At 43.2% G+C, this 23,844-nt stretch overlaps 1 protein-coding gene across 4 annotated transcripts in view; it reads left to right on the top strand.

The window, feature by feature from the left end:
* Positions 1-23,844, top strand: part of LOC134351501 (thyrotropin-releasing hormone-degrading ectoenzyme-like) — a 152,425-nt gene that overhangs the window by 61,745 nt on the left and 66,836 nt on the right. For 3 of the 4 annotated variants that reach the window (XM_063057729.1, XM_063057728.1, XM_063057730.1), the window contains exons 5-8: positions 4,215-4,369; positions 4,465-4,578; positions 6,452-6,589; positions 16,315-16,380. In XM_063057729.1, coding sequence (XP_062913799.1) covers positions 4,215-4,369; positions 4,465-4,578; positions 6,452-6,589; positions 16,315-16,380 — 473 coding nt within the window. The remainder of the gene's footprint in view (positions 1-4,214; positions 4,370-4,464; positions 4,579-6,451; positions 6,590-16,314; positions 16,381-23,844) is intronic. The other variant, XM_063057731.1, reaches the window with a different exon arrangement.

Genomic DNA, 23,844 nt, shown 5'->3' on the forward strand with positions numbered 1-23,844 from the left:
GCCAGCCTTGTACAAGAAGGGGGTAGAAAGTGAAAAGAAGGAGTGTAGTGAAACAAGAGGTAGTGAGGGAGCTGAGACAGACGTAGCATTAGCCAGGAAAGAATTTGTGCAGGCGCAGGAGCGAGACGAGGGGCTGATGGCTTTGGCAGAGACAGCTCCCTCTGACGCAGAATTAACAAGGGAACCAGTAGGCTATTGTGTGGAGGAGGAAGTGCTAAGGAAGAAAGGGAGACCAAGTACCGTACCCACAGATGAGGAATGGGGGGTGGTGCAAAAGAGTTATGGGGATGAGATTTTTAACCTGGCCCACAAGGTACCCCCCGGTGGACATTTTGCGGTGCTGGAGGAAACAGTTGGTGGAATCATGAAAGAAGTTTACCGGCTGCCCAGGAGGATGGATGTTATTGATTATGGCCGACGCGAACTGAGACGGTCACAGGCTTTTGATATACTAACAAACCTAGTCGGTGTTAGCGTGGAAATCAATGAAGCTAGGGTCCCCCGATAAGAGAAAAAAAACAATGTGAAAAGATGAGTATGGTATCGACCAGATGGGAGAAGGCTATTGTTTTGGCCAACTCTGCTGATAAGGTCTCTCCCTTAATCCCCGAACAAAGTGACTCTTTAGGAGAAGTAATTAAATGACTCGCACACAGATGTTTGATTGTCCCGAGGCGATGCAAAGAACTGGGACGTTGGGTGGTGTTTGTTACACGAGCAACAGCCCTATAGAATGAGTAATTCAGTGACAAAAGGGCTGACGAACACAGAGGTGTGTATTGGCAATGTAATACGGCTGTCTGAAGCCAGCTTGATAGTGAACCTTGGAAAAAATGAGTTCGGCCACACGAAGGTCACTTACCTGGGAACTGGGGTGACACAGGGGCAGCTGGCAGCGATGCAAGCTAAAATGCGGGCTATCTCTGACATCCCAACCCCGACAGACAAGAGGGCCCTCAGAAGGCTCTTGGAGATGGTGGGGTACTGTAGGAAGTTTTGCAATAACTCTGTGGTTACTACCCCTCCCCCTCCTACTAAGCCCTTGCGAGAGAAAACTAAGTTGGAATGGGACGACCCTTGTTATTGTGGTCCGGGACGAAACCCAATGAGAGGTTACATTGATCACAATTCATCAGTGTTTTTGGCCACTATGAAGTTTGCTAAGTTGGAGGCTGGTCTAAGGGATTATTAATAACACATATGAAAGGAACAGAAAATGTGATGGCTGACTGTCTGTCAGGTGTTGACAACTTCAAATTCGCTGTATTAGCCAAATAGCTGATAAAGATGTGTATTTGTGTGTATCAAATAATGTATTCATGTTTGTAATTTTTACCCCGGTAAAAATCCTTAAAGGAGGGAAGTGTGACAAGGATACACATAGATTAAGATGTTAGCTGCCCTGTGCTGGCACCAGTGGGATCAGCAGTTGGTCTGCCACCTGTCTTCAGGAGAGAGGGAGATAAGGAAAGTAATGGAGCAGCATTTGGAGATGTTAATGAAGGGACGGGAGAGAGTAACGGCTCCCCCTTTGAATCCTGAACTGTTTGAAGTGATGGACAGGCGATACCCCAGCAGGGAGATAAAAAGGGACAGGTTTGCTAAGGCAGGACACACACGACACCCCGAGGTAACGAGACCCTGGAAGTGGTGCGTCTCTCACAAGTCGGTGGGAAGTTTTGGAAGGCCGGTTGCGGGACCAGGCCATAGACGCTCAGGGTGGAAAGGCACGATCGGCGGGAACCTGGTGTGTGTCCATCCTTGCCTGGGTGCCGGGTTCACCGCAGAGAAACGATCGTATCGGGAAACGGAGGGGTCATGGTCGGTGACCTCAGATGACATCACAAAGGACTCGCCCGAAAGCTGACTGCGAAGGTCTGTGTGGAAGCCGTTTTTGAATATTCATTCGTTTTGCTCTCTCTCTCCTTCCCTCCACTGTCCATCGCCACGGCAGCGATTACTGTGAACTGAACTGAACTTTGCGTCACTTTGGAACTGGTCAATTACCCCTAGACAACGATAGAGCTTGATTGATCCTGTTATCTTAATTCTGTGTACATGTGTGTTTATCATTGCTGAACTGTTGCATTTATTATCCTTTTGATTAGAGTACTGTGTTGCTTGTTTCTTTAATAAAACTTTCTTAGTTCTAGTAATCCAGACTCCAACTGAGTGATCCATTTCTGCTGGCTTGGCAACCCAGTTATGGGGTACGTAACAACTCTGACTCCGGATTTCTTCCTCGGGGTTTACTCCCGAAGCCTTTCCCATGAGTGGGTATAGCCGCAGGGCAGCGGAGGTCTTAAATCAGTTTTCCTTCTCCTTGGTGTGCTTCCTTCCCAGGCTAACGAGCCCTATCTGCCCGAAGCAACTGGTTTAAGGCGTCAGTGACCCGCCTTCGCCCCTTCGCCTGTCAGTGTATCAGTGTAAACAGTTCTGCCATGTGAAGGCCAGGAGTTGGACTTGGTTAGCAGAGACTAATTTGAGATGCACGCCATTGGGAGCACTGTATCGGTAGTGAGAGCTTATCCCTACTACCACCCCCGCGATGACAACCTTTTGAAACCTGATGGTACAAATGAGAACAAGGCATGATCTGGGTGATGGGAGTCCTTAATAATGGACGCTGCCTTTCTGAGGCATCGCTCCTTGAAGCTCCTTGACCTGGATACTATGGAGGCTCGTGCCCATGATGGAGTTTACAACTCTCTGACGCTTGCTTTGGTCCTGTGCTGTCGGCTCCCCCATAACAGATGGTGATGCAACCAGTTAGAATGCTCTCCACAGTGCCTTTTAGTATCTGCATTGACATGTTGGGGACAGGTTAGATCCTCAGAGATATTGACACCCAGGAACTTGAAATTGCTCACTCTACACTTTTGGTCCCTCTTTGAGGACTGATGTGTGTTCGGTTGTCTTACTTTCCCTGAAGTCCATAATCAGTATTATGGTCTTACTGACGCTGAGTGCAAGATTGTTGCTGTGACACCACCAACTAGCTGGTATATCTCACTTCTGGATGCTCTCTCCACGTAGCACCTGGAATGGGCGACTTGTCTTAATGGGAAAGATTGGACAGCCTGTGTTTGTGTACACTCGAGATTAGCAGGGGGATTTGTTTAAAACCTTTAAGATCCCAAAAAGGTGGAAAAGATAAGAAACAAGAACCACGGTAACTGTTTAAAAACACTGAACAACAATTTTTTTCAGAAGTGTTGCTTCCTCAGAATTTTTTTGTTTATGTTAGACTGCTTGAAGCTGAACACCAATATAATTGGAGAAACAAGAATACAATGTGTTTATTTGCATAACAGTGCTGACACTTTGCAATAGTTCAACTGAAAAAGTTTTCTTGATTTTTGTCCATACTCAGTGTCTAAGGTCTCTCACTTAAATATCCAACAATAGTCAGCCAGCATTGATGGATTCCAGTTGCTCTGCTACCATTTCTCCATGTTTGCAATTTCCTGGTGAAACATTCCACCATGCTCGTCACTGACTGTGCCAAGATTTTCAGGGAAGAGGTCTAAATGGGAATGGTGAAAATGAATCTTTAGTGACATGTTGCACTTCATGGTTTTGTATGCTTGAAGCATGTTGTCAACCAGCTGCAACATAGTTTGGTGCTCTGTAGTTGCCAAGAAATTTTTCAGCAACATCCTTGAATGCCTTCCAAGTAATTTTCTCCCGTCCCACTAGAAGTTCTTTGAATTGCCTGTCATTGATGACCTGTTTGATTTGTGGACCAACAAAAATGCCCTTCTTAATCTTATCATCAATTATTCTGACTTGAATTATCAATTGATATAACAAATATGAGCAATTTCAATAAATGGTGGGTGATAGGGAAATTTCATGGTGGTTTTCATGATCAGCAGCCCAAAATCCATGAGATACACCCAGAAGTATTCAAGAAGCAAAATCGTTGTTGCCCAGTGAAATAAAGGGTCAGCAATGGAACGTAGATGAGGCAATTATATTTTACTTCAGAGGGTCAAGAGTCTTTGGAACTCTTTCTCAACTGACAGAGAAGCATAGTCATTGAGTGTTGATAAGCAAGAGATGAGAGGTTATTGGGGGAAGTGGGAATGTGGTGCTGGGATGCAACTGGATCAGCCAACACCGTATTGCTGGGAGAGCAGGCACAAGTGGCCAAGTGATTTTACCTCTGCACTTAATTTATATGTTTATTTGTAACTTCTTTTCTGTCACAGATCTGTTAGCAGTGCCTAAGTTCCCGTATTCTGCTATGGAAAACTGGGGATTGAATATTTTTGTAGAAGAAGTGATTTTGCTGGATCCTGAAGTCTCATCCATTTCTGCTTCATGGGATATCACTATGGTTATCGTACATGAAATCTGTCACCAGGTATAAAATCCAGAGGGAATTATTCGGTTATCAGAAGTTCTAACCTTTTGAATGTTCTCTACTTCTGTTCCTAAATGACTTTTATTTATTCTTAGTGGTTTGGTAATCTCGTGACACCTATTTGGTGGGAAGATGTGTGGTTAAAGGAGGGATTTGCTCGCTATTTTGAACATGTTGGCACTGATTACCTGAACCCAGAATTTAATATGGTAAGTTTGTAGTATCTGAATTTATGGATTATCTGTTGTTCATTAACAGCAACATTTCAAAACCAAAGTCATTTCGTTTGTAACAATATTTCAAGTCATAATCCAATGTGCATGTAAGTGCCGGCATCTATGGTAAGAACATTACAGCACTATGTACATAACAGTAAAAAGGCATCACATTAACATGCTTCAGATAATATTCAAGGGATACATGATTAAGTTTTGGTTTCCAAAGTTAAATGTCAGGATTACTCTTTATAAGACTCTGCATCTCAAATTATCGAAGTATATATGTGGTATACAACCCCGTGATCTGTCTTCCAACAAACAGCCATGGAAGAAAGAAAACCATGGCACCTATTCAAAGGGAACCCCCCCCCGCCGCGCTAGAAACACAAGTCGTGTAAACGGCAACAAGAACATCAACCCCACGCGCAAAAATAAAGTAGCGCTAACGGCAACAAGAACATCAACCCCCTGCGCAAAAAACAAATCGCGTAAATGGCAACAAGAATATTAAACCCCTTCGTGCAAAAAAAAACAAATCACACAAACAGGAACTAGAACATCAAACCCCCCACCCATGCCTAAAGAAAAACAAATCATGCAAACAGCAACAAGAAAGAATGAGTGAAAACACAGTATATAATACATGAAATGGAAAGAATCCAGTTGAACAACAATCCAATTCACAAACTGCAAACCCAGAACTTCGGTACCATCCTTTGACAGCATCGACAAAGGGAGAGTACGATTTGAACGCGGGGCCTTCTCTCGGGCGCAGTGAGCAAGAGGGAGAGAGAGGGTGTCACGCGCAGACACCCTCCTCTGGCAGCAGCAAGAGAGAGGCTGGTAAACTTGGTGAACACTCTGCACTCGCCTCCACACTTTCAATCTTCCTCAGTGCTTTAATCAGTGAGATTGGTGAGAAATGGCGCCGATTATGGGCCCCATCTCTATGCTTCTTGGCCTCGGCTGTTCGCCTCCCAGAACCTTCTCAGAGACAGCAAAGTGCCAGGTCGCTCAAAGAGCCCGAAAACACACCATGAAACTGTTGATCACAGGCTCCAACAGCAGCAGAACTGCATTTAAAAGAAAAAGGGAGACCTAAAAACAAGTGAAAGAATCCGTTTTGTAGAGTATCTGGAGGATGTCGCCCATGGTGGCTTTGTTTGCTGACAACAACATTGATTTTTTAATTTTCCATTCAACCATACACAGCTGAACGAAACAGTGTTCCTCTGGGGCCAAGGTGCAAAACACTGTACAATATAGTCACACGCAGCACATACACAGTCATGAAATGAAATTAGCACAAGTCCCCGAGTGGAATTTAGAATGTAGTTAAATGTAATTTTGTTTTTAACCGTTAATGTTTTAATGCACTATTTCTGATTGGGTATGTATCATTGGTAATGTCCATCCATTTATCATGGAAGCTGCTTCACTTTCTTTTTCATTGAATTGGAGGTTCTGTCAATAGGCAGTAAATGTCCCTGGCTTGCTGTAGCTCATACTTAAAACAAATTCATGCATTTCTTTTAACATTACTGCAATATAATTTAGAATTCTCCTCATAAGTGTTAATGATGTTCCTGCTCTCTAAAAGCATTTTAAAATTTTGATTTTTTGTATTCCTTAGCAAACAGAAATCAAATGATCCTGCAAGCCACATTTTCATAAATAGCTTACCTTATTGACATCAAACTAACATGTTGGTGATTCATAATCAATATTTGCCATCAGCATTTTAAACTCTTGCTGGTTTTATTTCAGATTCTTTAAATAATTTTGACCCTGACTTTAGTTTTACATGCTAGTAAGGTTTGTAAAGTCAAGGAGAATTAACCTTAAATCTATGTGCATATTTCAGGCCAATCAACGATTCCTGACCCTTGACCTTCATGACGTGCTGTTCCTTGATGGTCAGGCCACTTCACATCCAATATCCCAGGAAATTATTCAAGCCACAGATATATTCAAAGTTTTTGACTGGATTGCATACAAGAAGGTGCTGTGACTATTTAACTGTGAGAAGGATACTTGAGCAATTTTAATGGAATAAGGGATTAATTTCCCATATTAAGCTGAAATTGTTTAAACATATCTTGCTTTCAATGAATCAGAATCAGGTTTAATAACCCTGGCATATGTTGTGAAATTTATTAAATTTGTGGCAGTAGAACAATGCAAGACATGATAAATATAGAAGAACACTGAATTACAGTAATTATATGTATATTAAATAGTTAAATTAAAATAAGTGGTGTAAAATCAGAAATTGGGAAAAAGTATTGAGGTAGCATTCAGGGGTTCCACGTCCATTTGGAAATCAGGTGGCAGAGGGGAAGAAGCTGTTCCTAAATCGTTGAGTGTGTGCCTTCAGGCTCCAGTACCTCTTTCCTGATGGTAACAAGGGGAAGAGAACGTGTCCTGGGTGATGGGGGTCCTTAACGATGGATGCCGCCTTCCTGAGGCACCGCTCCTCGATACTATGATGGCTAATACCAAAGATGAGCTGACTAATTTTACTAGTTTCTGCAACTAACCTTGATTCCGTGCAGTAGACGCGCCCGCTCCCCCCCCCTCCACCCCTGCCATACCAGGCGGTGTTGCAGTTTGTCAGAATGCTCTCCACATCTATAGAAGTTTTTGGGTGTTTTAGGTGACAAACCAAATAACCTTAAGCTCCTAATGAAATACAACCACTGTCTTACCTTCTGTATTGCTACATCAATATGCTGCAACCAGGTTAGATCTTCAGAGATATTGATACCCAGGAACTTGAACTTGCTCACTCTCTCTACTTCCAATCCCTCTATGAGGATTGGGCTGAGTTTCCTTGTCTTATCCTTTCTGAAGTCCACAGTCAGCTCTTTGGTCTTACTAACTTTGAGTGCAGGTTGTGGCTATAACACCACTCAACTAGCTGATATATCTTGCTCTTGTACGCCCTTTTGTTGTCATCTGAGATTCTGCCAATGATGGTTGTATCATCAGCAAACTTATAGATGGCATTTGAACTATGCCTAGCCACACAGTCATGGCTGTAGAGAGAGTAGAGCAGCGGGCTAAGCACGCATCCCTGTGGTATGTCAGTTTGGACTGTCAGTGAGGTGGGGATGTTATTTCCAATCCTCGCAAATTGTGGTCTTCCAGTTAGGAAGTTGAGGATCCAGTTGCAGAGGGAGTTACAGAGGCCCAGGTTCTGTAACTTTTCAATCAGCACTGTAGAGATGATGGTGTTAAATGCTGAGCTATGATCAATAAATGGTATCCTGGCATAAGTACTTGCATTGTCCGGATGATTCAAGGCCACATGGAGAGCCATTCAGATTGCATCTACTGTAGACCTATTGTGGCGATAGGCAAATTGCAGAGGGTCCAGGTCCATACTGAGATGGGTGTTGATTCTAGCCGAGACCAACTTCTCAAAGCTTTTCATCACTTAAAACCACCCTAGTAAACCATAATGGGAATTGACAGGTGAAAATATATTTAGGAAACTTGCATCATACCTGCTGCACTGTTGACTTGTATCCAAATCAGAAATTTGACATGCATTTGCAGCAGTTTTTTGGGGAAGAAAATGAAATTTTAGCCTTTATTGCAAAGGTGGAAAATTGGAAATACTAGAACAATACAGGGCTTTCTGGAGTACTGTTTGGTCTCTTTATTTGTGAGATGATTTTCTTGGTTTGAATACAGTGCAGTAGATATTCACTTGATTGATTTTACAAATAAGGTTTGGGTCTGTGAGAAAAGATTGAGCAGAGAGGGCTGTTTCTGTCTGGACTTCAGAAGAATGAGAGATGATTTCATTATAACTGATAACAGACTCTGAGGTAATTTAATTGGGTGAACGATGTTATGCTGTTTTCCTGGTTGAGGAGATCAAAATCTAGTGGGGGAGGGTGGTTAGTCTCAGACTATGAGTTATTTGAAATGATGAGGCATTTCTCCTCTAAAGGTCTTGAATTTTTAAAGTTCTTTACTGTGGAGAGCTGGAGATTTGTAAGCCATTAAGTATTTACAAAGATTTTAGACTATGGAAGTGTCAAGAATATTGGAAATTGGACAAGAAAGAATTGAGACCAAAGCTATGATATGTTGAATGTTGAAGGAGGTTTGAGGGGTTGTATGACCTGCTGTTCCTCATGTTATGATCTTATTACATTATGGCTAATTAAAAATAAGGCAGGGCAAGTGGAGCGGCCATTGTGTGAGCGGGCCAGTGTTAGAGTGGCTTTGGCTCATCAGGCTTGGCTGAAGTACGTTTCTTCTTTTTTCAGAGCACAGTTAGTGCAATAAGAATGGCTCTAAGGGCTGTGTTTAGTTCTGTTTGAGAGATGTGGGAATTTTGCGAGACCTACAAACCTCCCAGATAACCACATCTGCAACAGGTGCACCTCAGAGAATGTTAGGGAACTGGAGATGCAGCTTAACAACCTTCGGTTTATAAGGAAGAAGTGATATATAGGAGCTACAGGGAGGTAGTCACTCCTAGATTGCAGGAGGCATGTAGCTGGGTGACTCAGGAGAAGGAAGGGAAATGAGAAGCTAGTGCAGAGTACCACTGTGGCCCTTCCCCTTAATAATAAGTATACCACTTTGGAAACTGTTGATGGCAAACACCGACCGGGGCAGCTACTGGGTCTCTGGCACAGAGTCTGGCGCTGTGGCTCAGAAGAGAAGAGAGGTGAAGAGGACTGCAGTAATGATAGGAGATTCCATGGAGGAATAGAGATGAGATTTTGTAGACGTAATGGAGATACCTGGATGGTATGTTGCCTCCCTTGTGCCAGGGTCAGAGAGCGGGTCCATGGCATTCTAAAGGAGGAAGATAAGCAGGCAGAAGACTTGGTACATATCAGTACCGATGACATAGGCAAGAAAGGTAAGAAGGTTCTGAAGAGAGATTTTAGGGAGTTGGGTAGAAAGCTGAAAACCAGGACCTCTGGAGTAGTAATCTCTGGATTGCTGCTCGCGCCACGCGTCAGTGAGGGTAAGAATAGGATGATTTGGCAGATCAATGTGTGGCTGAGGAACTGGTGCAGAGGGCAGGGTTTCAGATTTCTGGATCATTGGGATCTCTTCTGGGGAAAGGTATGATCTGTATAAAAAGAAAAGGTTGTACCTGAATCCAAGGGGGACCAATATCCTTGTAGACAGGTTTCCTGGAGCTGTTGGGGAGGGCTTAAACTTATTTTGCAGGGATGGGAACCAGAATGATAGGGCTGAGGATGCTGCAGTTGGTTTATAAACAGAGACAAAGGCCAACATTCCATTTGCCTTCTTGATAGCCTGCTGCACCTGCAAACCAACCTTTTGCGATTCATGCACAAGCACTCCCAAGTCCCTCTGCACAGCAGCATGCTGTAATTTTTTACCATTTCAATAATAACCTGATCTTCCATTTTTCCTTCCAAAGTTGATTACCTTGCATTTGCCAACATTGTATTCTACCTGCCAGACCCTTGCCCACTCACTTAACCTATCTATATAGGTTAAGACTCTCTGTATCTTCTGCACAATTTGCTTTTCCTCTCAATTTAGTACTATCATCTGATACACTACACTCAGTCCTCTCTTCCGGATCGTTAATGTGTATCGTGAACAGCTGTGGGCCCAGCACCGACCCCTGTGGCACACCACTCACCACTGATTGCCAACCAGAGTAACACCCATGTATCCCAACCCTCTGCTTTCTATTAGTTAACCAATCTTCTAACCATGCTACAGCATCGCCCCCAACTCTATGCATCCTTATCTTATGGATAAGTCTTTTAAACGGCACCTTATTGAACGCCATCTGGAAATCCAAGTAAGTAACGTCCATCTGTTCCCCTCTAACCACTGTGCTCATTATATCCTCAAAGAACTCCAGTAGGTTTGTCAAACAGGACCTGCCTTTGCTGAATCCATGCTGTGGCTTCCTGATGGATCTATTTCTTTCCAGATGCTTCGCTATTTCTTTGTTAATGATAGCTTCAAGCATTTTCCTAACTACAGATGTTAAACTAACTGGCCTGTTGCCTTTTGCCAACATCGTTTTTTGAACAGTGGCATGACATTTGCTGTCTTCCAATCCACTGGGAACTGGTCAGAGTCCAGAGAATTTTGGAAAATTATCACCAAAGCCTCTACTATAACTTCTGTTGTTTGCGACTATAACTTCTTCCATTTCTTTCAGTACCCTGGGAAGCATTCCATCAGGACCAGGGGACTTGTCAATCTTCAGGCCCACAAGTTTGCTCAGCACTACTTCTTTAGAGAAAGCTATTGTATTGAGTTCCTCACCTCCCATCACATCCATAACTTCTCTCTTTGGCTTGTTAGACGTGACCTCCACCATGAAGACCAACACAAACTAGTCATTCAAAGCCTCTGCCATTTCCTCATTACCCAATATCAATTCCCCCTTCTCTTCCTCCAAGGGACGTATGTTCACTTTAGTCACCCTTTTCTGCTTTATATAATTATAAAAAACTTTTACTATCCATTTTTATATTTGTGCTAGATTATTTTCGTAATCTAGCTTCCCTTTCTTTATTGCTCATTTAGTGGTTGCCCATTACTCTTAATGACTTTGTATGCACGAGCTTTTGGTTTGATGCCTTCTTTTATTTTCTTAGTTATCCAAGACTGGCTCGCCCCACCCTCACTGTCCTTGCTTTTAACTGGAATGTACTTTTGTTGAGCACTGTGAAAAAATCCCTTTGAAAGTCTTCCACTGTTTCTCAACCATCCCACCATAAAGCCCGTGTTCCCCGTCTACCCTATCCAGCCCCTCCCTCATCCCATTGTAGTCTCTATTGTTTAGGCATAATACACTGGTTTTAGATCAAACTATTGCACCCTCCATTTGTATGAGAACCTCAATCATACTGTGATCACTCTCTCCAAGAGGATCCCTAACTACAAGATCACTAATTTTACCTGTCTCATTGCACAAGACCAGATCTAAGATAACACATTCTCTTGTAGGTTCAGTAACATGCTGTTCAAGAAAGCCGTCATGGATGTATTCTATGAAGTCCTCCTCAAGACTGCCTTGACCAACTTGATTCACCCAATCTATGTGCAAGTTAAAGTCCCCCATGATAACTGCTCTTCCATTCTTACATGCCTCAGATATTTCTCTGTTTATTGCCTGTGCCACTGTGATGTTATTATTCAGTGGCCGATAGACAACTCCCACCAGTGAATTTTTCCCTTTACTATTCCTAATCTCTACCCAGATGGATTCAATATTCTGCTCCTTAGATCTTATTTGGTCTCTCACTTTCACCCTGACCTCATCTTTAATTAAAGAGTGCTACCCTACCTCCCTTCCCTTCCTGCTTATTCTTCCATATTACCTGATATCCTTGGATATTTAATTCCCAATCCTGTCCACCCTGCAACCGCATCTCTGTGACGGCCACTAAATCATACCCACTTGTACTAATTTGTACCAAAAGTTCACTGACCTTGTTTTGGATATTATGAGCATTCAAGTAAAGTGCCCTTACACTCATTGTGCTTTTAAGATCTTGTAATCTTTTACTCTTTTGCACTTGACTTTTCTTCACTCCACTCTTACTACCTCCTGAAACAGAGAATCCAGGTAACTCTTTCCCCCCTCTGATGTGCCTCAGTGTTTGAAGCTCATATTCCAGGTCATCAACTTTGAGCCTGAGTTCCTCGAGCAGCCAACGCTTGCTGCAGATGTGGTCACCAGGACCCACAATGGGGTCCACCAGCTCCCACATCATGCAGCTACAGCACGTCACCTGTTCCTGCATCACCCCTTTACTTAGCTGTAGTTTAGTGACTTTTTAATTCAACCACTACAAGAGCCTTACCTGCTACTTACCTGTGTTTGCTTGCCAGAGCCTCAAGTTCCCACTCCTACACTGGTCCACTCACACAATGGCTGCTCTGCTTTGACCCTGCTTTATTTTTATTTGCTCCTGCTAATGAATCGTGAATCAACTGATCCACCGCTAATGTGCCGAGCCCCGCGAAATGCTCCATTTTTAAACTCTTCTCCCTGATTTTTGCAAAACTCTCTCTGTGACTCGATTGGTCCGCCGCTAATGCTAGGATATTCCTATGATGGGGGAGTCTAAGACCAGAGGACACAGCCTCTGAATAGAGGGATGTAAATTTAGAATGAAGATGAGGAGGAATTTCTTTAGCCGAATATTGGTAAATGTGTGGAATTTGTTGCGACAGGCAGCTGTGGAGGCCAAGTCATTGGGTATACTTAAGGCAGAGGCTGATAGATCCTTGAATAGTCAGGGCATGAAGAAATATGTGGAGAAAGCAGGAGATTGGGGCTGAGAGGGAAATGGATCAGCCACGATCGATGGGCCAAATAGCCTCATTATGCTCCTATATCTTATGGTAATGTTGCAGTTTCATGTACAATACTGTAATGTAAACACATGAGATTCTGAAGATGCTCACAATCTTAAGCAACACACACAAACCTGCTGGAAGAACTCAGCACATGAAGCAACATCTGTGGAGGGGAATAGGTTTTGGGCTGAGACTCTTTATTAGGTCTGGAAAGAAAGGACACAGAAGCCAGAACAAGAAGGTGGCGAAAGAGGAAGGAGTACAAGCTGGCAGGTGAGAGGTGAGAGCAGGTGAAGGGGAAGGTGGAATGAAGTAAGAAGCTGGGAGGGAATAGGTGGAAGAGGTAAAGGGCTGAAGGAATCTGACAGAGTAGTGGACCATGGAAGATGGGAAAGAAGAGGAGGGTCCAGAGGGAGGTGAGGAGAGGAGTGGTGAGTGGGTAACCAGAATAGGGATTAGAGAAAGAACAAAGGGAGAGGGGTGAATGCAGCTTTACGAAACTGTCTAGACTATACTCAAAGTATTGTGTTCAGTTCTGGTTGCCTCATTATAGGATGGATATGGAAGCTTTAGGGAGGGTACAGAAGAGATTCACAAAGCTGCTGCCTGGATTAGGGAGCATGTCTTACAAGGAAAGGCTGAGCTATAAAGTATAAGTATAAAGCAAGCTAGGCTTTTCTCTTTGGAGCGAAGGAGAGTGAGAGGCAACTTGATAGATGTGTACAGAGTCATAGAGAGAGTGAACAGCCAGCACTTTTCTCCCAGGGCAGCAATAGCCGATACCAGAAGATATCTGTTTAAGCTGAGTGGAGGAAAAGCGATGTCAGAGTTATGTTTTTTCAGACGGAAGAGTGATGGGTGCCTGGAATAGATTGATGGAGATAGTGGTTGAGGCTGATGGAATAGGGAATTTTAAGAGACCCTTAGGTAGGCACATGGAGCTAAGAAAAACGGAACATTATGGACTGTGTAAGCGAGAAGGGTTAGATTGATCGTGGAATAGGTTTGTATAAGTCAGCAGAACATCATGTGTTGAAGGCCAGCATTGTTCAATGTTCTGCGTTCCTGTGCTGGTTGTCTGAGATGTCCGACGATGACTAGAGAGCTGTGCGGGAGAGTTTTTAAAGTGGGAAAGCTTTTTGCACTGGGGCAGTTCCACTCTCTCAGCCTCAGAGGTCTGACTCCAGTGGAGTCTACGAGCAAGTGTCACAACATGGGGTCTTCCTTGGCTACAGTGGAGGTACCACGACTACTTCTGTGCCTTGTCAAGACGTTCGCTCCACATGGAGCATTGCAAGACCGGTTTCCAGGTCACTGCCGATCTCATCCGACCAGTATGCCAGAGTTGATTTCATATGCTTGGACAGGCATATCCCTGTTTCAATGTGGCCATAGTCGCATACAAACAGCTTCTTGGGGCCACAAGTGAGAGCTGAATATCTAGTGGGGACCCAATGTGATACCACATAATACCACGGGCTTGTAGCTTGTTAAACAGCCTCATGTGTGGCACCTTCTGAAATTCCAAGTACACAACATGAACTGATTCTCCTTTGTCTATCCTGCTGGTTATTTCTTCACAGAACGCCAACAGATTTGTCAGTCAAGATTTTCTCTTGAGGAAACCATGCTGACTATGGTTATTTTATCATGTGCTTCCAAGAACCCTGGGACTTCATCCTTAATAATTGACTCCAACATATTCCCAACCACTGAGGTCAGATTAACTGGCCTATAGTTTTCTTTCTTCTGCTTCTTTGCTTTCTTGAAGAGTGGAGTGACATTTGCAATTTTCCAGTCTTCCGGAACCATTTCAGAATCTAGTGATTCTTGAAAGATCATTACTAATGCCTCGACGATCTCTTCAGCCACCTCTTTCAGAACCCTGGGGTGTACACCATTTGGTCCAGGTGGACTTATCTACCTTCAGGCCGATCACTTTCCCAAGAACCTTCTCTCTAGTTCTGGCAACTTCATGCCCCCAACACACCTGGCACTTCCACCATTCTGCTAGTGTCTTTCACAGTAAAAATTGATGCAAAATACTTTATTCTTTTCATTCGCCATATCCATGTCCCTTATTACTACCTCTCCGACATCTACCCTTGCACTGCAAGTTCTTGACTCTTTGGCCAAGAAAGTAAGATGGCCTAAATACTTTCTTAACTGCCTCGCCTATGTGTTTGGATATCTGCATACATGCTCACCGAATTTCTATGTTTGGGTCTGCATCTCTCAGGAAATTATCACTAACTGTGTAATCACTTGCAAATGCACAATCTTACATTCCTCCAGCTTGAATTATATTTTGGCCAGTTTCTGGAGTCCAGCTGCTTTTTGAGTGCACTGTCAACTCTGACTAAATCATTGACATATGACAGGGTTCTAATACTGAGCCTATGTGGAACTCATCAAGTGTGGCTGACTCATTCATCCTTCATCCTACCTCCTCAAACAAAGATAATCAAGCTCGTCAGACATGGTCTTCTACTAACAAGTCCATGTAAACTGTCCTGGAATCTGTGCATTCCCAAATAATAATTTATCCTCTCCCTCAAACTTGTACTAAGAGTTTGCCCATCACTGAAATTAGGTTGACTGACAGACAATATTTTACTTGGGCTGAAATTTTGCTTTAATTTGCTTTAAAATTACTGACCTTCTGGTCCACTGCACCTGAGCCACAGTTGCCCAGAGCTTTAGTCCCGAGTCTGTAGAAGCTGTGGAACTACCTCAGTCGGTAGTCCAAGAATGGATGCAACTCTGAACGAAAAGAAAAATATTGCATGAGACCAATTGCTGGTTTCTGTTAAGGTGTATTAATAAATAATAGATAATATGAACATGAGAATCTCTGTAGATGCTGGAAATCCACGGAAAATGCTGGAAGAACTCAGCAAGATGAGGCCACTCACAGGGTGGAGGAGCAACACCTTATATTCCATCTGGGTGACCACCAGCCTGATAGCATGAACATTGATTTCTCCTTCCATTTAAAAAAAATACTTCCTCTCCCCTCTTTCTCTGTTCTCTGCACTGGCCTTTTACCTCTTCTCATCTACCTGTCATTTTCCCCTGGGTCCACTTCTCCTTTCCTTTCTCCTGTAGTCCACTCTGTTATTGGATTCCTTCTTCTCCACCCTTTTACCTTTCCCACCCACTTGGCTTCACCGATCACCTTACAGCTAACCTCTTTCCTTCCCCCCACCTTTTTATTCCGGGGTCTTTCCCCCTTCCTTCTCATTCTTGAAGAAGGGTCTCGACCCGAAAAATCGAATGTTTATTAATTTCCGTAAATACTGCCTGACCTACTGAGTTCCTCCAGCAATTTATATGAGTGGCTAATCGATAATGTGTTCATAAAAATATTATTTTTATTTTAATTCTTAGGGTGCTGCCTTGATTCGAATGCTGGTTAATTTCATGGGAGAGAATGCATTTCGAAAGGGATTACAGGTGGGTGAATATTATGGAAAGGAACTAACTTTTACAGGAATATATATGAACATTTCAGGATGTTCTGCTCATTTTGACAAGTTTCACAAGTGCAGCAGGATCTCAGAATCTGAATGCTCACCAAAGTTTGGTGAGTATTTGCAATGCAGATAATTGAAGATTTTGTCATTTTTAAGGACTTGGTTTCAAGGAGTGTATATTGTGGAAGAAAATTACAGTATTTATATTTGTTGCACATAATTCTGTCCTGTATGCTTTTAGTATTAGAGGGCAAATCCTGCCAGAAGATAAAACTACCAACAGGCGCGAGAGCATGTCACATTAAAGGACATGGATCCAGTTGACAGTGCAATTGATTCACTGCTATTTGTGAACGTTTATTTATTTATTGACTTAAAGATTTCTTCTGTTTTATGAATGTCTGTGAAGAGTAAGAATTTTAAGTTGTATACTCTATACATTAGATGGAACCGTTGAACATAGAGCACGGAATCGGCTCCTCCAGCCCTTCAAGCTGCACTACACGGCAATCCTCCTATTTAATCCTAGCCTAATCATGGGGCAACTTACAATGACCAATTAACCTATCAACTGGTACATCATTGGACTGTGGGAGGAAACCAGAGCACCTCAAAATTCAAAGTTCAATGTAAAATTTATTATCAGAGTACATACATATCTCCACATACAACCCTGAGATTCTTTCTCTGTGGGCATCCTTAGCAAATCTATAGAACAGTAACTGTAACCTGTAAACATCAGTAACTGTTAACTGTAAATAAACTGTGCAAATGCAGATATAAATAAAGAGCAATAAATAATTAGCATGAAGTAACAAGATAAGAGTCCTTAAGTGAGTGTAGTTATCCTCTTTTCTACAAGAGCCTGATGGTTGAGGGGTAGTAACCATTCTTAAACCTGATGGTGTGAGACCTGAGGTACCTTCTAGCTGATGGCAGCAGTCAGAAAAGAGCATGGCCTGGGTGGTGAGGATCTTTGATGATAGATGCTGCTTTTCTATGGCAATGTCTCACGTAGATGTGCTCATTGGTTGGGAGGGTTTCATCCGTGATGTACTGGGCTGAATCCACTACCTTTTGTAGGATTTTCTGTTCAGAGGCATTAGTGTTCCCATACCAGGCTGTAATGCAGCCAGTTGGCGCACTTTCCACCACACATCTATAGAAGTTTCACAAGGTTTTTGATGTTATACCGATCCTCCTCAGACCCCTGAGGAAATGGAGGGGCTGTTGTGCTCTGTTTGCAATAATATTTATATGACGGGTCCAGGACAGGTCCTCTGGAATAGTGACACCCAGGAATTTAATGTTACTGACCCTCTCCACCTCTGTTCCTCCGATGATTATCGGCTCATGGACTTCTTGTTTCCTCTCCTGGAGTCTACAATCAGTTCCTTGGTCTAATTGACATTGAGTGAGAGGCTGTTGTTATGCACCACTCAGCCAAGTTTTCAATCTCCCTCCTGTCTGCTGATTTATCATCCCCTTTGATACAGCCTACAACAGTGGTGTCATCAGCAAACTTGTATATGGTGTAGGAGCTGTACTTAGCCACACAGTCATGGGTGTAAAGCGAGTAGAACAGGGAGCTATGTACACAGCTCTGTGGTGCTTGTGTGCTGATGGACATTGTGGAGGAGATGTTTTGCCAATCCAATTGGACTGGGGTCTACAAGTGAGGAGATCCAGGATCCAATTGCACAACTGGGTATTGAGGCCCAAGTCTTGTGGTTTACTCATTAGCTTTGAGGGGTTGATGGTGTTAAATGTGACCTGCGCAGTCATGGAAGAATGTATAATTTCTTACAGGCAATGGTGGGAAATGAACCTGGGTCACCTGTGCTGTAAAGTGTTGTGCTAACCACATGTCACCCCACTTCATGCAGTATGATAAAAGCTAACAGACTGTGATATAGTTTGTATTCTACACCATGGACATGTTTCTCTGGTTTCTCCATTTCATTTCTGTGCTTTTATACTTCTGTTGGACATTTTTATGGGATTTGCATGATTCATTTTATTTGTTATAATATAGCATTCCAAGCAGCAATCTATTCATTATTTCAGGAAAGTTGGTGCAAGTTTATAAAATCTACCATGTACATACAGTATGTTGGCATGCCCGTGTGTTCACACAAATCAAAGGGAACAGTTGGGTATACTTTGACAACTCTTGGGTCTATTATGAGTGGAAATATGTTGTATAAACTGTTAATCGTTAGCACTAATAGCCCGTTAGTAGATGTGGATCAGTACTAATGATGGTGAAGCAGCTTTTTCAGGTGTTCAGAATTTTGGCTGACAGAATAAAATAATTTTAGGGTTGATCACAAGATATAGAGTCATAGAAAAGTACAGCCCAGAAACAGGCCCTTCAGCCCATCTAGCCTCTGCTGAACAATTTAAACTTCCTAGTCACATTGACCTGCATCATCCATACCCCTACCATCCATGTACCTATCCAAACGTCTCTTAAACTTTGAAATCAAGATTGCATGCACCACCTACAGTGGCAGCTTGTTCCACAGTCTCACCACTGTCTGAGTGAAGAAGTTACCCTTCACATTCTCCTTAAATATTTCATCTGTAACCCTCAGGTTCGACCGGCGGTGTTGGGCTAGGGAAGACGGTCTCTGGCCCCGCCTAATGTGACATCTGAGGTGCAAAACCTCTTGTTTGTGTGGATGCTGCGTGATGTGTTACCCTGTTACAAGTCAGTACCATGAAATAACAGATAGTACACCGTATGCAATTAAACAATTTAGCTTTATAATTCTTAAATTGACTACAGGGTTAGTAAAGAAAAACAAAATAAAAAGGGCCATTTTGATGAAACAGTCCAATGTGCACGTCGGAACTCGTGGTTTCTCGTCCGTTAGTCCTCCATCGATTTCCCCCGGACGTTGTCGACTACCGGCACCATTCCAAGTCCTCTCCGTCCTGCCAGTCTACAACCTCTCCTTTCTGGCATTTTCTCTCTCCATCTTTCGCCGACCAAAAGACCTAGAACAATTTGCTCTCAGGCACACAAGAAAAAACACTCCCTTCATTGGGCTGCCCACATTCCAAAGCCCCCATTATCTCTAGCCATAACCGAAACACTGATGCTACAGCAAACCCATTACATTAGCAGTGAAACTTTTCCCAGCGCATTATACACCTTTTACCCTTAACACATGACCTCTGGTTGTAGTTCTACCCAATGTTAATGGAAAAAACATTCTTGCACTTACCCTATCTATACCCCTCATAATTTTGAATCTTCTCTCAGTCTTCTATATTCCAAGGAATAAAGTCAATCTTTCCTTATAACTCAAGTCCTCCAGTCCTGGCAACTTCCTTGTAAATTTTCTCTGTAATCTTTACACCTCATTTCCATCTGTCCTGTAGATAGTAAAAACTATAGATACCTGTCCTACAGATATAAAAACTGCACACAATACTCCAAATCAGGCTTCACCATCACCTTATGCAACTTCAGCATAGTATCCCATCTCCTGTACTCAATACGTTGAATATGTTGCCATATTCAGTCTGAAGTCCATCAATCAGATGGCAGAATTGTCAGTATTAAATGACTTAGAATCTCCCATTCTTCTTCTTTGGCAGTCCCTGAGCTCCATCTCTCCGAGATCAGAGTTGACTGAAAAGACTGTGATGGATCTGCAGTCTCTGCTGTAAGAGCTTGATGGGGTGGCTGGTTGGATAGCTGGGAAATTTTTACCTCTTCCACCCATTCCGCTGGATTTTGCATCCTGTCGATGACTAAACACAGCTCCTTCTGCCGTTGTAGAGTCACAGAACACTACAGCACAGAAACGGGTCCCTTTGGCCCGTATATTCTATATACAACATGCTGCCTCAGCCAAGGCTCGAACTAGCAACCTTCAGATCACTAGATGAACGCCTTAGCCACTTGGCCACGTGCCAGCCCGTATATTCTATGGCAAATGATTAATTTGCCGTTGACCTGCACCCTGACCACAGTCCTGAATACCCGCCCCCCGCCCCATGAATCTATCCAAACTTCTCATAGGTGTTGAAATCAAGCCCTCATCCATCAATGTGCTGGCAGCTTGTTCTCACTTTCCAGACCCTCTGAGTGAAGAGGTTCCCCTTCTTGTTCCCCTTAAACATTTCACCTTTCACCCTTAACCCATGATCTCCAGTTCTTGTCATGCCCAACCTCAGTGGAAAAAGCCTGCTTGCATTTACCCAATCTATCCCCCTCATCATTTTGTATACCTCTATCAAATCTCCCCTTGTTCTTCTACATTCCAGGGAATAAAGTCCAAACCTTTTTAACCTTCCCCTATGACCCAAGTCCTGTAATCTCGGTAACATCTTGTAAGTTTTCTCCACACTTTTTCAATCTTATTGACATCTTTCCTGTAGGTAGGTGACAAGAACTGCACACCACATCCTCTCAATTCTTCCTCCATTTTGACCGGCCACAGTCCAGGAATTCTACACGTTACACCTCCTCAGGGAGCATCCTTAAAGCAGACTGTGTCCTCTTGATAATTCCTCCTTGTAACAAAGCTTGGAAATAGACTGTCTGCTCCAGTTGGTGATGTAACCAGTCAAAATACCCTCCAATATGCATCTGCAGAAATTTGCAAGAGTCTTTTCTGACAAACCAGATCTCCTCAAACTCCTTGCAAACTGGAACGACTGGCGTGCCTTCTTTTAGATTGCATCAATATGTTAGGCCCAAGAAATGTTGATGCCCAGTCACCCTTCCCACCGCTGACCCCCCAATGAGGATTAGTGTGTGTTCTCCTAAATTCCCCTTCCTGAAGTTCACAGTCAACTTCTTAATCTTGCTCAAATAGAGTGCAAGGTTGTTGTGGTGACACTTCTTAACCAGCCACTCTATCTCATCCCCCATACACCACCTCATTGCTATCTGAGATCTTACCAACACCAGTGCTGTCAGTTGCGAGTTTATAGATGGTGTTTGAGCTGTGCCTAGCCACACAGCCGTGAGTCTAGAGCAGGGGTTCCCAACCTGGGGTCCACAGACCCTTCGGTTAATGGTAGGGGTCCATGGCATAATAAAAGTTAGGAATCCCTGGCCTAGAGAGAGTGGAACAAGTGGGCTAAATGGGGTAAGCATGCATCTCTGAGGTACATCTGTGCTGATTGCAGGTGAGGAGGAGATGTTATTTCTGATCTATATGTATTGAGATACAGTGCAGAATAGGCACTTCTGGCCCTTCGAGCTGCACCATTCAGCAACCCCGTAGCCTAATCATGGGACAATTTACAATGACCAATTAACATACCAATTTGTACAACTTTAGCCTGTGGGAGGAAACCAGAGTATCCGGAGGAAAACCACGCAGTCATGGGGAGAACAAACAAACTCCTTACAGACAGCAGCAGGAATTGAACCCAAGTCACTGGTACTGTAAAGCGCTGTGCTAACCACTACATTACAGTATTGACTGTGGTCTCCCAATAACGAGGTCAGGATCCAGTTGTTGAGGGAGGTACAGAGGCCCAGGTTATGTAACTTGTTAATTAGTAGAGGGGATGATGGTATAAAATGCCAACCTGTAATCAATGAACAACAGCCTGACATATGTTGTGCTGTTGACCAGGTGTTCCAAAGCCAAATGGAGAGCCAGTGAGATTCCATTTGCTGTGAATGTGGCTCTGGAACTAGTTAGCCAGCCGAAGGTTGATTTACTTCTAACCTCACATCACTTGCAGTTACTACATTTAAGAAGCTTTTGGGCAGACAGTTAAATAGGGAATGCAAAGAAAGGCACTAGCCAGCTGGCGCAGTGGTATCCGCACTGGACTTCAAGGCAAGTGGCCCCGGGTTCGAGTCCAGCCGTCTCCTTGCACACTTTCCATCATTCTGGATTGAGCGTTGGGCTAACAACTCGGCCTTGTAAAGACAGACAAATGCTAAAGGAACGGCAAGGTTGCCACTCGATGCACCACAAGGCGCAGAGGGGAACAACAACAATGCAAGCAAATGGGATTACAAAAAGAATTATCTACCAGAAAACACAATAATAGCTCTATTTGTCCAGTGTGAACTCCTGGCAGTTCTCGTTCTCTCTCTTGCTCTCTCCCCCACCCCCAACGAGAACGATGATCCCTGTTTACTAGGCACCAAGATATACCATCTTTAATCATCCACAAAACTTACTGCAGACCATATGTGAATTAGAATATGATGCACCCCACAATGTAGTTACAATCATACTATAAAATAAACAGAAGTATCCACCTTAAATGGAATATACAAACAACAGGCACATATTTATGTATCCACATTACTAAAGAAATGGAATATTAGATTATGAAGACACGTAGTCCTCTTTTATTGTCATTTAGTAACGCATGATACATTACATAAGAAATGATACATTATTTCCTCCGGTGTGATATCACAAAACACAGGACAAACCAAGACTAAAAAAAAACTGACAAAACCATATAATTATAACATATAGTTACAACAGTGCACAATACCATAACTTGATGAAGAAAGTCCATGAGCACAGTAAAGTTCAAAGTTTCTCAAATGTCCCACATCTCACACAGACGGGAGAAGGAAGAACTCTCCCTGCCATGCCGACCACAATCTGACTCTGAGTCATCCGAAAACTTGAGCTCTGGTCAGCTTTCCGACACCGAGTGCCATCTCTGTCCGAGCGATTCGACCCCTTTCTCACTTGCCAGAAGCAGGCAAGGCCGGGGATTTTGAGGCCTACCCTCCGAAAGGTTCCCGACCGCGCAGTAACGACAGCAGCAGATGAGCTTTTCGGAAATTTCTCCAGATGTTCCTCTGTGCTTTCACGTCCATTCGCCATATTCTGCCGTGTGCGGCGGGAAAGGCACTATAAAGCCAACCTGAGCACATCAGCTCAGTTTAGAACCTACTATGAGAATATATTGAGGAAGTCGTCGAAGTGCAAATGCTCAGCGCAACATGAGAGTGACAAGGCGGTGAGAGTGTGTGCGCGCACGTGTGTAGTGCACTTACCGAGTGCTCTCCGTCATGCTGTTGTTACATAGGGCAGCACTGGACCACTTATGAAACATGGCCTCGGAAGGGTTAGACCAAATACCACAGATTGGAGCTTTGAAATACTGTTGCTTACTTATATCAAGTTACTAACTTGTACTGCGCACCAAGATCTTTATTTTAAGTAGGTAAGTGTTCTACAGATATTTGAGATCAATAAATTATGTTACAATTGGAATTTAATGTTGCTTGTAGTGCTTCATGTTTAACGTGATTCTGTCTAATTCATTTTGAACATAACTTGTGAAATGTTAATGTCTCCCAAATGTGCACTAATCATTAGAACTGAATTTCCTTTCACCTGCAGAGTAATTATAACAAAGAAGAGCAACTTCTTTACTTTTTCCCCAAGCTCCACAGGGATTCTTAGATGTTCGTTTTTTTAAACATGATATG

This window comes from Mobula hypostoma, chromosome 9 (assembly GCF_963921235.1).
Source record: "Mobula hypostoma chromosome 9, sMobHyp1.1, whole genome shotgun sequence".
Classification (NCBI taxonomy): Eukaryota; Metazoa; Chordata; class Chondrichthyes; order Myliobatiformes; family Myliobatidae; genus Mobula; species Mobula hypostoma.